Source organism: Aspergillus lucknowensis, assembly GCF_044049455.1.
Source record: "Aspergillus lucknowensis strain CBS 449.75 chromosome Unknown BJX67scaffold_38, whole genome shotgun sequence".
Classification (NCBI taxonomy): Eukaryota; Fungi; Ascomycota; class Eurotiomycetes; order Eurotiales; family Aspergillaceae; genus Aspergillus; species Aspergillus lucknowensis.
Genome location: NW_027263582.1, coordinates 108905 through 122726, shown reverse-complemented (window position 1 = coordinate 122726; position 13822 = coordinate 108905). Strand labels below are relative to the sequence as shown.

General features: G+C 52.4%; 3 protein-coding genes across 3 annotated transcripts; 1 reads left to right on the top strand and 2 right to left on the bottom strand.

The window, feature by feature from the left end:
* Positions 1–270: 270 nt before the first annotated feature.
* Positions 271–9697, bottom strand: BJX67DRAFT_373684 (Pkinase-domain-containing protein; the record flags this gene model as incomplete). The annotated part of the gene is made up of 13 exons (XM_071031436.1): positions 271–537; positions 591–756; positions 807–895; positions 945–1894; positions 1946–2156; positions 2203–3463; positions 3569–3647; positions 3799–3860; positions 5099–6009; positions 7029–7771; positions 7820–9191; positions 9291–9586; positions 9649–9697. 13 exons carry the CDS (start codon positions 9695–9697, stop codon positions 271–273), a joined length of 6456 nt encoding a protein of 2151 aa, XP_070883661.1.
* Positions 9698–11155: 1458 nt separating this feature from the next.
* On the bottom strand, positions 11156–11679 carry BJX67DRAFT_373683 (mitochondrial 54S ribosomal protein uL11m; the record flags this gene model as incomplete). Its single annotated transcript, XM_071031435.1, has 2 exons — positions 11156–11488; positions 11551–11679. 2 exons carry the CDS (start codon positions 11677–11679, stop codon positions 11156–11158), a joined length of 462 nt encoding a protein of 153 aa, XP_070883660.1.
* A 209-nt stretch (positions 11680–11888) lies between these two features.
* BJX67DRAFT_360550 (survival factor 1 family protein) lies at positions 11889–13688 on the top strand. The gene is made up of 5 exons (XM_071029784.1): positions 11889–12162; positions 12251–12469; positions 12534–12958; positions 13010–13386; positions 13436–13688. Exons 1-5 carry the CDS (start codon positions 12143–12145, stop codon positions 13532–13534), a joined length of 1140 nt encoding a protein of 379 aa, XP_070883659.1. The 5' UTR covers positions 11889–12142; the 3' UTR covers positions 13535–13688.
* Positions 13689–13822: the final 134 nt, after the last annotated feature.

Here is a 13822-nt window from a genome sequence, read left to right as displayed (position 1 = left end):
AAGGCAGGGTCCTACAGCTATTGGGTACCTCGGAGTTCCCAAGTTGTTGAATCGAATATTTGTCTTTATTCCATCGTAGAGTACAGGTCTCGGCCTTAGTTGACACAGGGCATCTCGTCGCTAAAAAGGAAAAAAAAAAAAAAACATACATACAGGTATCGCACGGCTATAAACAAGAGACTGGTATTCGTGTTGAGACCACGACTCAAATGCGCGTGAGATTGGGAAACGATAAATACTCTAACAAGGGCAGGCAACTCAAACCAGCACCTAAGAAGCGGTATTTGCCGAGACTGAGGCTGAAGCGTTGCTGCCATGTGAGGCGCTCACATCCTCGCCGGTGCCGCCGCTAACTGCTTCGGGCAGCTGCTGGGCTTCTCCAACTGTCTGTGATGTATCCTTGTCACCGTTGTCTTTCTCGGACCCGATCAGGCGGATCTCCTTCTTGCCATTGGATTTGTAATGCAGGACCATGTCGCCTCCGGTGCGCCAGAGGTGTGCGCGGATGGTGGCGAGGGTCATATTAGAGGGTATTAACTGTCATACGACGTGAGTAACGATCTCGGCAACTGGGAAGGCATATTACGTACGGTGTGCTGGCAATACAACTCAAGGTACTCCTCGGGCTTCAGTGCATCTAGCGCGGGGTCGCCGGTTGGTTCCTCGATACGTTCCGATACATAAGCGAGGATCTTCTTAGCTCGGAGCATCCGGTTGGCATTCAAGCGGGAATTGTTCGCGCCGTTGATACCAGTCCTGCGAAGTGTCAGTAGGTAGACCTGGTCAGGGAATCTTTCCGCACTTACGGATCTGGCTTGACAACAGGAGGCAACGAGTCGTCGTACGGCTTCAGCGTAAAGGCAAGCTTAACAGGTTCTTTGAAAGGCATTTGGTTCTAGACGACATTAGAGGGAACTGACAAGATCGATATCAGGAATGCTTACTTTGAGCAGGAGATCAGCCAACCAAAGCGGAACCGACTTCTCAAGCTTATCAATATCCTGACTGAGATTCTCAATAGCGCCTCTGTAAAGATCCGAAGCCACTACCGAATCGCCAGATTCTTCCTGAATGAAGACGACTGTGCGGGATGGAATATCCAAGACGGGTGTTTCGCTCTCGTCACTTGGTGTAAATGCCGAGGTTAGTTCCTGGACCGGATTAGTCGCCAGGAGCTCCTCATATTCGTGATGAGTGCGTTCAATCAAGCCGCCAAGGTTACTTTCGAATACTTTATCTTCCTTTACCGAAGACGGCTCGGGCTCTTCTGTTTTCTCTTCCTGGATTTGGGGCTTGACCTCTGACGAAGTGCGGCCCAGCTTCTTCGGGAAATCCATCCGGAATTTCTTCCCAAAGAGTGAGCTACCTTTCTTGCGCTCCTCCTTATCTGGCTCCCCAGATGTCTGCGTAGGAGTAGGCGTCTGGTCTCCGGGCGTCGCCGACGATTTATCAGCATCCACGGGAGCCGGTAACTTTGGTGAAGAGAGGTAGTCGCTCGACCTATCAGACATGGAGCTTCTACCCAGATCATTGGTCTGGTGTGACATCAAATAGTCCGAGGATTCCCCAGGAGACGTGCTTAGGTTAGCGTGACTATTCGCTCCATGGTTGAGTACCGACGACGTCAGGGAGCCCGGAGTTGCGGCAAGGCCGATCCCATGGCCCGGTGAGGTAGGGCTTCCGACAGAGTCATAACCCTGGCGCCCCAAGGGGTCTGAAGGTATCGGCACGGCCAAAGACTTCTGGGGTATATCCACTGGTGCAGATTCGCTGTGAGACTTAGCCAGCTCCTCTGCCTTTGCCTGCGCCTCCGCACGGTATTGTGCATCACGTTTGACCTCTTCGTCCACCAACGGCGCAAAGAGCCAACGTAGAACCCACTTTCCCAAGTTCACTATGTTGCGTTAGTTACATAGATCTCACAGGCGGAGAAGAACGAACGTACCGCGTTGGTCCTCACGGATCTGGGAGTAGTTCGCTAGTTCAGCCTCGTCTGCGTAGATCTCGGCGTCGAAGCACCGACCCGGTTCGAGGATAACAGACAATCGTCCCGTTCTGATATCAATCGTGCACCAGTGAGCGACACTCTCGATTGTGTTCAATTCAGATGCGACATCGTCCATATGGCGTTTACCAAACGATTTGATAGGCACACACTATGTCACTTAGCCAAATCCATAGAGATCTAGGAGCCAGTCTTACCTTGAGGAGATCCCACAAGACTACCTCGCCGGCCGAATCCTGGGTAAGTGTGCGCTTCCGGTCATTCAAAAGGAAATGTTTGATTAATCCATGCTGACCCTCAATCGTCTCTTCAGGCAGAGCATAGGCCGGAATCGCGATTCCCAAGTCATCCTCAATGGCCGCACGGGGCGAGGACGGGTGGCCGTCTGCGGTAACACGCGACACCAGGCCTTCTGGGATCCGTGAAGTAGGCAGCGTAGATGTGGTTGAGAGGAGTAGAAGTGACTCGTAGGGTATCTTGGTTGACTTTTTCTTCGGCGATGACTTCTCATCCGACTTTGATTCGCTAGAATTTGGAGGACCACTGCGCTCTCTCGGAGCCTCGATTTCGGCGGTCGTATCAATATCGCTCCAGCGGTTGATACTGGACTTTGGGGTTGCCGTCCAGATGTGGTCACCGGCAGCGACAACCTTCACCACGCCCTCGTGCTCCTGGAGTGTTGCTACGCAGATACCCTGTTCGATATCAGAAACGTTGCGGGTATCGGTCTTGGCAACCAGGCCAGATCGATCGCTGGAGTAAAAGACGGATAGCTGTGGGTGGTCGGAGTAAAGTGACCAGACGCTGTCGTTATGCATGGTGAGAGTATGCATGCATCTTCCTGCTGTCAGAGACCAGATCTTGATAGTCTGGTCAGAAGAGGCGGTCATGATTGTGTCTCCATCGCGGTTTATCAGGATATCCCGGATCATGTTCGTATGTCCGACGAACTTGGTGATCGCCTTCCCAGACTTTGGATCCCAGACCCTCACCACGCTCTCAGGTCCACCGCTGGCAACGATGGAGGGGACCGCGCTCAAGGCGTAAACCGAGCCCTTCGCAGTCTTGGTTCCACCGCAGTTGTCGATGCTAAGAATCTGACCCCCGCCGTTGAGATCCCATAGATTAACCTTGTGATCCAGACCACCCGATGCAACCCAGGTTGAATTGGAGCTCGGAGATGCAAGACACTTGACGTAGTCCGTGTGTTTACCGATGGACTCCGGCACATCGGTAGAATTGGAAGACGGTTGCCATAATCTCACGGTCGTATCCGACGAGGCAGAGACGAGGGCGGAGTTGTTATTGACTAACACAATATCATTGATCCAGTGGGTATGCGCCTGAATCTGGTTGCGAAACTTTGTCGGACCGGGTTTCGACGCAGAGGAAGATGAGTTGAAAGAGGGAAGATCGAGATCCCATGAGCAGATGACCCCATCGCGACCGCCGGAGTAACTGTTTTCAGAGAGTGCGGTTAGAAATTGGCGAACAGCGAAGACCCCGAGGAGGAACACCGTTTCCCCGCGAAGAAGTCTATAGGGGGGGTCATTGGACACTCACAGGACAGAATTCTCAGAATCGATCGCTAAACCATTGACGCCCAGCCGATGACCACCGGGGGAATCAGGTGGAGGGAGCACTGGATAGAGACAGACGCTGTTGTAAGCTTCAGGTCCGTCCATTGTAGCAGTGTTGGTGTTGGGATGGGGAGGGAAGTTGTGGGGGGACAGCAGAGAAGGACAAAAAAAAAAATGGAATAAGGAAAAGTCTTCTCAAGAGCAAAGACTTACCATAGGTGACCCTTTGATGGCTTAATTTGCGTGCCATGCGGCAAAGGAAACTGCGACAGTGTCTAAAAGTGCGGGAGAGAAAGTGCGGAGGAACTGGACGATGCGGAGGTTGTGAGGCGACGATCACCCACGGACAGCTTGATAAGACAGGCAGTAGTGGAGACAACCATTCCTTGAGGGCACAAAGGAAGCAACACCAGGGCCACGGGAAAAGAGACCAGAAATCCAGTTGAAGAGCATGCAGGAGAGAAACAAGAAGAGAAAGGAGGCCGCTGAGGAGGAGGAGCGGGGATTTGGAGGAGTGTTGAGGAGAGAGTTGCTTTAATCTAATCCTGGGGCCATTGCGCTAAGGCCATCTAAGATTCTCACCAGACTAACTAACACTTGAGTGAATGCATGCTTCAATGGACTCGAGCTCCAGCTGTCAGTTTTCTACCCAGATATTATTCAATGCTCGAAACTAACTCTAGACAAGCCAACACGAGCAGCAGAAGCACCCCCATCCAGCAACGTTCCAACCTTGGGACCTAGAGCGACATTTAAATGCCCGATATGGATAAAGCCGTTAAATACCAGATGACGGGCCAAAGTGGATTCTCCCGATGTCGACCGAAGGAATGACGACGATGACGCATTTATATACTTCTGTCCTCAGACGGGTCAAGCTGCAGCTACAACTTTCAGAAGCGCTGCCTGAGCCGCATGGAAACCCTTGCAAGTAATCACAACAATTACGCTAAACCCCCCAACCAAACAAGAATCCCCCAGCTCAAACCTTGCATCAAATCTCCACCGAACTCCCCTATCCAGAAACTCATCTCAATTTCTCACCTCAACCCGCACCTGGAAAGGCGACTACTTCCCAGAACCTCAACAGACTGCAACCCCGGCCGCATCGCAAAAATCTAAACCCCCCCCCCAACAACAACACCAGTACCGGGAGTATAAATATAGGTAACATTAGGGCCAGTAATATAAACCCCGATACCAAGAGGACCGGGAACAATAACACGGATACAGCCCGGACAGCTCCTCAGTATTATACCTGGTGCCACCCGGTTCTCGCCCATAGACGCATTCCATCGGAACCGGAGCCGATGCCTCATCGCCGAGCGGCCGGTACGTCGTTATCCATGCCGATCGGGCCGCGCGCGAGTGATCGAGTCGTCGGCGTAATGCTGCGTTACTACTTTGCACGGGGTGTAAGAGTCTTCCCAATTGTAGCAGATTTATTTCTATATTGCACCGTTCTATCGAAACTATATATATAGTCATGACTATTATACATTAACCCGTCTACTCTCGTCTGGATCCTCCCTCCATGGTATTCCAAGCCCACTGATAACTTCCCAAGAACACCGCCCCTCCAATCCCAATCCAGGTAACTCGCGGCCCTATCCCTCTCCAGAACGCCCCAAACCCTTCCCTCGAAATCTCCTGTACAATCTTCTTAATCCGCACACCCCCCGCGCCATCCCCGCGCCGCGCAAGCATAACTCTCGTTTTAATAACATCCAACGGCGTCGTCAACCCAGCCGCAATCGCACCCGCAATACTCCCAAACATAGCGCTCGTAGAAGCCGGCACATGCCCGGGAATCAAGGGCATTAGGCCAGAATCAGAATCCGACTCCGACCGCTGTCGCCGCCGCTTAGCATATGTCTCCTTCATTGCCTCCCACATGGTAAACTGCAGTACGGTAAAGGGGATCTCCCTTGCGATCGTGATACCCGCGCCGCGATACAATTCTCTCAGTACTGATCCGTAGCCACGCCGTGCGCCACTGGTTGGGTCCGGGTGTCGGTGGGATAAGATGTCTTTCAGGGCATGCAGACTTGAACCGCCGAAGAGGCCGGCTTGGGCGCGCTGTTTCACGACCTCTGTGGGAACTCGAACTGCACATGCGGCGATCTCGCCCATTGACGAGGCGAGCGACTGTGTAAGGACTATATGGGAGCGGGACTGGGAGTCGGGGTTCGACGAGAGGAGGGCGCGCTTGACGCCGTCGTAAACGATGAAGAAGGAGGCAGCGGATGGCGCGGAGCCGAGGAGGACGGAAGGGAGACCTGCATAGATACCGCGGATTGTCTGACGGAGGGAGAGGTTCGAGGAGACTGAGGGGCCATGATGCCTCGCTTTCTGGAGACGGGTCTTGATGGTGTCGAGAGGATACAGGGAGCAATCAACGGTGAGGCCGGCAACGGCGCCCGACTGCAAGAGTAAACAAAAGTTTCTCGGTCAGTCTGTGGCCGTAATGTGATCCATGATCGGGTAGTGAGCGTCTTTCACGTACAATGAGAGATCTCGTCCATAGCGACGAGACCAACGGCTCCTGGTCTCGTGACTCAGCCATTATGGTGGGTATGAACGCAGGGGGAACTCTGATGCTTGATAAGGGAAATATTCAACGTGACATTTTGTGTTTTGTGTTCCCAGAAAGACAGGCCGAGGAACAAAGCGGATTTGAATGATTGAGGAGCGAGCTTTGCGACGTTTCGGCTGCAACAATCTTTTTGTCGGAAGCCCGCCTGCGGCCTTCCTTATCGCTGCCGATACCCGGTTCCCTTTCTCTTCCGCGGAATATCAAGAGGATGGCCCGAGACCGCGAGAGTCGTCCAAGACGTTTTATTTCCTATAATATCTATGGCTTGGTTTGTCCCCAGGGCATTATTAAAGAAAAATAGATATAAAGACTGAGCAACCAGAATGAAAAGCATGACCACGCCATAGGCTTGTGTACAAGCTTTACCCTTGGGGCAGATATTGGAAGCCAAAAGTGAAACACCTTGGAAGGAAAGCAGTGGGGATAAAGGACACAGCAGAAATATAATAAGGGAAAATATGCTTCTAGTGGCCAACCCCCAACTAAAGGTAGAACAATCTGCTGCCACATCCCATGTGCAACACCAAACACAACGCCGAGGTAAAGAAGAAAAAACGAGGAAGGAATTATTAGAGGAGTCGGGGTAACGAGTTATAAACAATCGCCCCAGAACAAGCCCGACAGCGGAGACAGGGGAACAGAACCTCCCCATCTGGGGACGAGATGCCGTGAAGACATGGTGGTCTAAATGTAGTCAGCAGAGCCGTAAGAATCATCACGAAAAGAGCGTTATAGAATACAGACGCCATGTATCTAGAAGGGTACAAGACAGAAGATAGAGCTTTTCAGTTTCGTCATTATACACAAGTAGTCGATAGGGTCATTTGGCCTTGCTGGCAACGGGGACACTGGGGGAAGGAGGCTCCAGGACGTGTGTGTGGCCGTCGGCTTTGATTACTTCTCCCGAGATTTCCTGTTGGCACGATTTGATGTTTCGGACCCATTCGTCCGTCAGCACATCATCGAGAGTCGCCCGATCTTTTACGCTCACTTTGAGCATGCGCCCAATAATGTAGCGGCTTTCACGGGGAAGGAGCCGGAGGAGCCTCCAAGGCCCCTTGATGACTTCCTGGCGTTGAGCAGCCTGTTGAGCCGCACCCGGGGGAAGTGGTGGAGCCTCCTTGCTAGTAGTTCGGGTAGGCTTGTTGCTACCATTGGCTTTGTTATCGCAGTTGTTATGGTTGGTGTTGTTGCCTGCTGGCGTCTCCTGCGGACCCTCAGGGGGCCGGTTCTCCTCTGGCACTGGCTTAACTGGGGACCGCGGGGGTGTTTCCATTGTTGGACGTCCATCACTTGTAACCGGGGAGTTCTGCTGAGCTTTCTCCTCATGGGAAGCAACGGTCAGATTTGGCGCTGACTTGACAGGTCGGCGCCGCTTTGAATCAACTTCCGGCACGGGCGTGCCAGGTGTTGGCGTCGAAACGAATAATCTATAGGAGTTATCGCTAAGTCGTGGTTGTTTCCAAGGGAATCTGCGTAGGCTCATGCAGCAGAAGATAATGGCAAGAGACCAGACGTCTGTTGGTCGCGGATCGTATTTTTTCTCGTCATAAACCTCTGGTGCTAAATATGGATCGGAGCCGACAATTCCTACGACAGTGAGTAAACGATACGTACCAAGATCGACTCGAAACTTACCGGAGGCAGGGACGATGTCGTCTTCGAATGGATACCGAAAGACGACGGCACTTCCGAAATCAATGAGTTTCATGATGCCATGTTCATTGACCACGACGTTGTCCAGCTTCAGATCTCGGTGTGCCAGACCCATTCCATGAAGGTATGCTACACCACTCAGGATCTGTTTGAAGGAGCAGGCAACTTCATCTTTCGACATTTTCCCTGTCATGACGATCGCAAAGAGATCAAATGGAGCATATTCCATAACTTCGTACCAGTGGTTCCCTTCTTGGATGATATCCAGTGTTTCGATGATATTGCCATGATGGAGAGTAGATCCAATGCAGAATTCAGCAGTCACTTTTTTAGAGTACTCCTTCATCGTTTCCCACGAATGGCGCTCCCTAAACTGCTTCACAGCGAAGGTCACGCCGTCGCTATTACGCTTGAGGAGCCGAACGGATCCACCCGCCCCCGATCCCAGAACCCTTCCAAGTTTTCCGTACTTGGAATTGAGACCATGATCATCCGCGAATGGAACATTGTCAGGGGCCATCTGGTATGAGGTGGATTTTCCAGAAGAGCGGCTGGATTTCTTTGAGGTCGGGGATTCTCCACGCTTCTTGTGGCCCATCTTAAAGAACCTCTTAAGCTCCGCCATGTGGCCGTGGGGCTTGCTTTCCGGCTCTGCATGGCGTTGGTCTTTCTTCCCGCCAAAAATCCCGACGCGCTTATCGCTCGCCTTGAGATCTGATGCGCTAGACGAGCGAGCAGTTGCGGGTCGAGTATGTGCTGCCGCATGATGTCCTCTGCGCTTCAAATCACGATTGTTGAATATGAACCGTTGATCAAGTTGCGCAAGATTCTTAGATTGAGGAGGCCGCTTGCTGCGTGCATACGGGTCGTTCGGCTCGCCAATCGGCGTTATGGCCCCTGGAGGAGTATAGCTCTCGACGCCGACGCTTGGGCTCATTGGCGGACTCTCTTCACGCGAGTTTGCATCGGGACCAACGAAGAACTGTGCTCGATGCGGCGCATGAAGAGGGTGCGAAGACGTCTGCGCGACTTCATTCTGCTTTGACAGTTGGTCTGTTGAGGCGGGGCGTGAGCTAGGGGCGCTCTGTGCGATTGCGCTCTTCGATGGGCCGCTTGTTGGTGGGGAGGCGGACGGCGTAATTTCTGAGGGCTGTGATGCGGGGAGAGGAGGGGCTTGCTTTGCCGTCGTTTGTGCAGGCGCGCCATCACTGGCTTTAGTTTCACGCGAATGCGTGGCGGCTGGTGTGAGAGGAGGTGACTGTATCGTGGAGGCGGGAGGAGAGGTATGGGTTGATGGTAAGCCGGATCCACTGTCTTCTCGGCGCCCGCGTTCACTTGAATCCCGAGATGCAACCTATAAGAAATAGCAAGTCATCAGCGCCAGTTACACGACCCAAGCAAAACAAGCTAAATGGAATACGAGATATCAAAAGTGAGCTGAGTGAGCACGTACTCTTGATGACGGAAGAGAGACAGGGTCGTACGAGATATTAAATAGTCTCGACTCCTGTAGCTGAGATTTTTGAAGAGAAGCGGCGAGAGAGCTTAGATCGTTATCCTGTTTTTGACTCAGAGCTGGCACCGAGGCGGGGGCCGTGCTTGACGGATGCGAGTTTGACGGTTCGATCTCCTCAGTTATTGAAGAAAACCGGACCTGGCCCTGTTGCTGCTCGGACTGGGCATCGTCGTTGCCATAATCGCGGGTTTGGTCGGCAGACATCTCTTCAGCGTTCTGGGGCTGTTGGTTTCCTGCGGAGGAAGGGGCCAATATTAGAATGCGCCTTCAAAATCAAGGGAGACATAACGCTCACCAAACTGTGTCGTGGTATCGTCGGCAAAGTCGGTCGTAGCAGACGTCATTCTGTCCGAGTTCACGGGCGGGACTCATGCCCCTCCACGGATGGAATGCTGGCCGATGCGGTGGAGAAAGGAGGACTGGAGGTGGGTATCCTGGGAATAAATCGGATGCCGGGATTGTTTCTGCGGGCGGGGAGTAACAAGGCCCGGCGAAACACGACGTGAAAGGTATTTCGCGTAGTCGATGGAGAAGGCCTTGCGCTCAACAAAGGTTCGGAGGCTCTTGCAGGCGCAGTCCCGGAGGGGAACGGACGGAACAAAGTCGGGTCGGCCGGTTTTGCTTGAACAATCCCCAAGAGCAGCGACTGGCTCACCTTGGCCTCCGCAACGATCGATAGGAAGAAGGGAGGGAGAGGGAGAGGGGGGAGGGTCTTGGTGGAGGAGGAAGAGAGGAGGGGAAGAACTCAGAAAAGGAACTGGAGGAGGAAGAATGAAAGCAGAAGCGGCAGCGATGGCTCCGAGTTTGGAGCAAAATGCAGGCGGCGGCAACAGCGGCGACGAACCCACTCTTGAGGCTAAACTACTCGAGAGTCGACTCTTCGTGTTTTTCTAGACTCAGCTGTGGACAAGGAGAATTATTGTTCATTCAAGGACAGTGACAACAACGAGCTGAGAGCTGCGCTGACGAGGGGATCTCGCTTGAAGCAGATGTCGCGCCAAGTCGATTAATATAGAACTGGGACAATAAAACGATTTCAAGGCAGCCGGAAGAACGCGGAGTGGTCTTTGAGATGATGACTATTATCCGGACCCCGCTGGCCATCAGAGCATGGCCTCACAGGTTCCAGGACTCAGACGACGCCCACTAAACAATAATGCCATTCTCTCCACAAGTGCAGGTGGCTGAGCATTCTTTTCCGCATTGGTCGCTTCTCCAGATCGGTGAGGTTTTCCAGAAGCAGTCGGGGTCCATTCCTCCTTGCATTCCAGCGCAGCCTGAAGACGGGGAGCGCCCTCGGGTCTGTCCTATTGGCGATCGTTTCTGTTCCTTTTCTGGAAAAGACATCCAAGTTCTGCTTTCTGCCGACTCTGGATAACCGGTGGACTGGGGCCAATAGAGCTTCGATAGTCGACTGCTTGACGACTCGTCAATTTCTCTGGGGTAATCTCTCCCACCCCCTCGGTGGGAATCCGATCAGGCAGACAAGCGTTGCACATTCGCATATTTGTCGTCCTCGTTCCTCCTCCTTCCGCCGCCAAGCCCTTGGACATGAAGCTGATCCAGAGCAGCCAACCCAACCACTCGTTCATCACGGTTTTGGTTTCTCAAGTTTACTCTTCCTGTGAATTTAATTTGAGCGTGTCCGAAGTAACACAATGCGCTTTCTAGTATATCGCATGCAAGACCTATAGTACATCGTAAACAATCCATCTCCCGAACGCCAGTCTCAGAATCCAGAGCTTCTGTACAATGCAAGATCACCACATAAAACAAGCTGCTTTCTTGGCCTCTATCGTCTGTCAAGGAACGACCTTGATACCGGCCGATTTGGCCTGCGAAATAACGCTCTTGCAAAGCCCCTCCAGACTGAGCCCCGATAATCTCGTCTCGCTCTGCTTGATCCTCGCAATCTCGTAAATGTGCTTGAGAGAAACGGTGCCGATAGTCTCGTGCCCGGGGTTCTCAGCGCCACGGAGTCTGTTTTTGCGAGGCTCTACTTTAGCTGCTTGCAGGAGTAGATATGTCGTCGTGGGAGTTCGGAGGTCGAAGGTGAAGGAGCGATCAGGACGAACGGTAACACGGGCGGGAATCGGCACGCCGACGGTGATGTGAGATGTACGGGCGTTGAATTCCTACAACAATATTCAGCATCCTATTTCCCTTATCTCACCCAGAACAGTTCAGGCCTCCGTACCTTGCAGAAGTCCATACTTTTGACACCCTTGCTACCCAGAGCTGGACCGACAGGGGGACTCGGGCTGGCCTGACCGGCTCCCACAATGAGCTTGACGATCTGATCTTTGGCCAATGCTTTTTTCGCCATGATGAAAGGGTATTATTATGGAGCTGAGTGAGTTCGATCAACGAAGGTCGCTGGAGCCGGTTCCGACTTCTGTCTTCGCGGCCAAGTTTTTCGAGATGAGTTCGGCAGAGTTGATCGGGAGATCGGAGTTTCCTGCCGCTTCGGGATTTTGGGCACAGTCCCCGGGTCAGAGTCTTGGACGAAAATGTTGGACGTCATTCTCCCACGGCTGACGATGTCCAGGGTCCAACGACGGATTGTAGAAGTAGACTGACGCGGGCGTGGCTTTTAGAAATTCCATAACTTTTATTTATTGCCTCACTTCTCGTCCTCGACGCCCAATCTCGCTTCTCGTCCACTATTCCAAGGTCCTGTGCATCGGAAACCCCTAGGCCCCGCGCGCTATCGATTTTCTCATTGACCTCTTCTTACCTGACCGTTCCCTCCGTCCTCCTTTTGAAAACTCACCTCCTTTCTGCCCGTGATGAATTGGCTCAAATCCACGTCAGTTTTGCCTCTTATTGCTTTCAATTTTCTGCCCCTTGATTGTAGATTGTACCCTTTCAAGTGCTGACAATCGTTTCATATCCAGACTCGCCTCGGTTGCAGGCACGCAGGAACCGATCTATGGCCCTGAGGCCATTCAGCCGGTCTCCCAGCAACAAACTGAAGAGGCCCCTTACACTGAACTCACCAAGGACGATCTCCGGTGGCGCGCCTACCAGTACACCAATGTAGAGACCCAGACATACTATGTCATGGCCGATAATGGCACTTTAGTTATGGTTCAGATCATCTACAGCAACATCGCGTGAGTAACCCAACCGTCACTCTTGTACTTCATATTCCCCGTCTCACGTTCAGTTCAAATACAGTGGCATCCATACTACCGCACAGTTCAATTGCAAGATCTTCAACACTACCGGCGATGGGCCCCACATCTGGTTCTCTGATCCGATCTCCAACTACATGTTCGATGAGAGCATGCTTTCCTTTGCCGGGGATAACATCTCTCTGGCTCTGAACGAAGAGGGGAACGCTTACTCCTTCAAATCTGCCGTTAATGACAACTGCCTCGTGGACTTAACCTTCACACGCGCCTCCTCCGGCTTCGCCGTCGGTAAAGACGGTACCACTTACTTCGGTACAGACCCCGAGAACCCATGGGGATCTATGCGCCATGCATTCTGGCCTCGGTGTAACGTCGAGGGAACCATCACCACGAATGACAAGGTTTACGACATGAAGGGTCGGGGACTGTTCTCCCAAGCGCTGCAGGGCATGAAGCCCCACCATGCGGGTAGGTATCCCAGATGCGGCTAGATGATCTGCTCTAACAGCAATCACATAGCTGCCCGGTGGAACTTTGTCAACTTCCAGACTCCCTCATTCTCTGCCATTATGATGGAGTACACGACACCGCCGTCGTATGGTTCGACTGTTGTGAATGTTGGCGGAATCGTTAAGGATGGTGAGATCATCCACGCTGGCACGACCAACACAGCAACACACACAGCGACGACGCAAGACGAGACGAGTGATTGGCCGGAGCCCACATCTATCAGATGGGTGTGGGAAGGCAAGACGAAGGACGGAAAGCCAGTCTCAGCGGAGGTTGATGGCGCCCTCGGCCCTAAACTTGACCGCATCGACGTCATGGCCGAAGTGCCAGGGTTCATCAAGACCATTGCCGGCAGTGTCGCCGGTACACGACCGTACATCTTCCAGGTATGTCACATCCATTAACCAGAATGGCCCTAAACTCACGACCTTGCAGTACTCTCCCAGAGAAAAGCTCACTTTGAAGCTCAAAATCGGCGATGTCGAATATGCGGAGGAAGGTACCATGTTTTCCGAGGCGACTTTCATTTCCTAATGCTCTCCATACATAGCATCGTTTCCTGGGACTTCACAGGCGTTTGAGTGTTTGCTCAATATACGTGCCACGAGAATACATATTATATACTTAGAAACTGACCTGAGGCTAATAATACATACTGTATAGTTTAATGCTACTCCCATTCTATTCCACTTTCTTGATTGATACTGCTCATTTCTGAAACTCCCTCACTTCATAAATGACGCTTCTCTGATAAAGCCCTACCACCCCAACCTGCGTACACATCTTGTGTTATATCGGCTTCTCAGTCCTTGAGGTACTTTT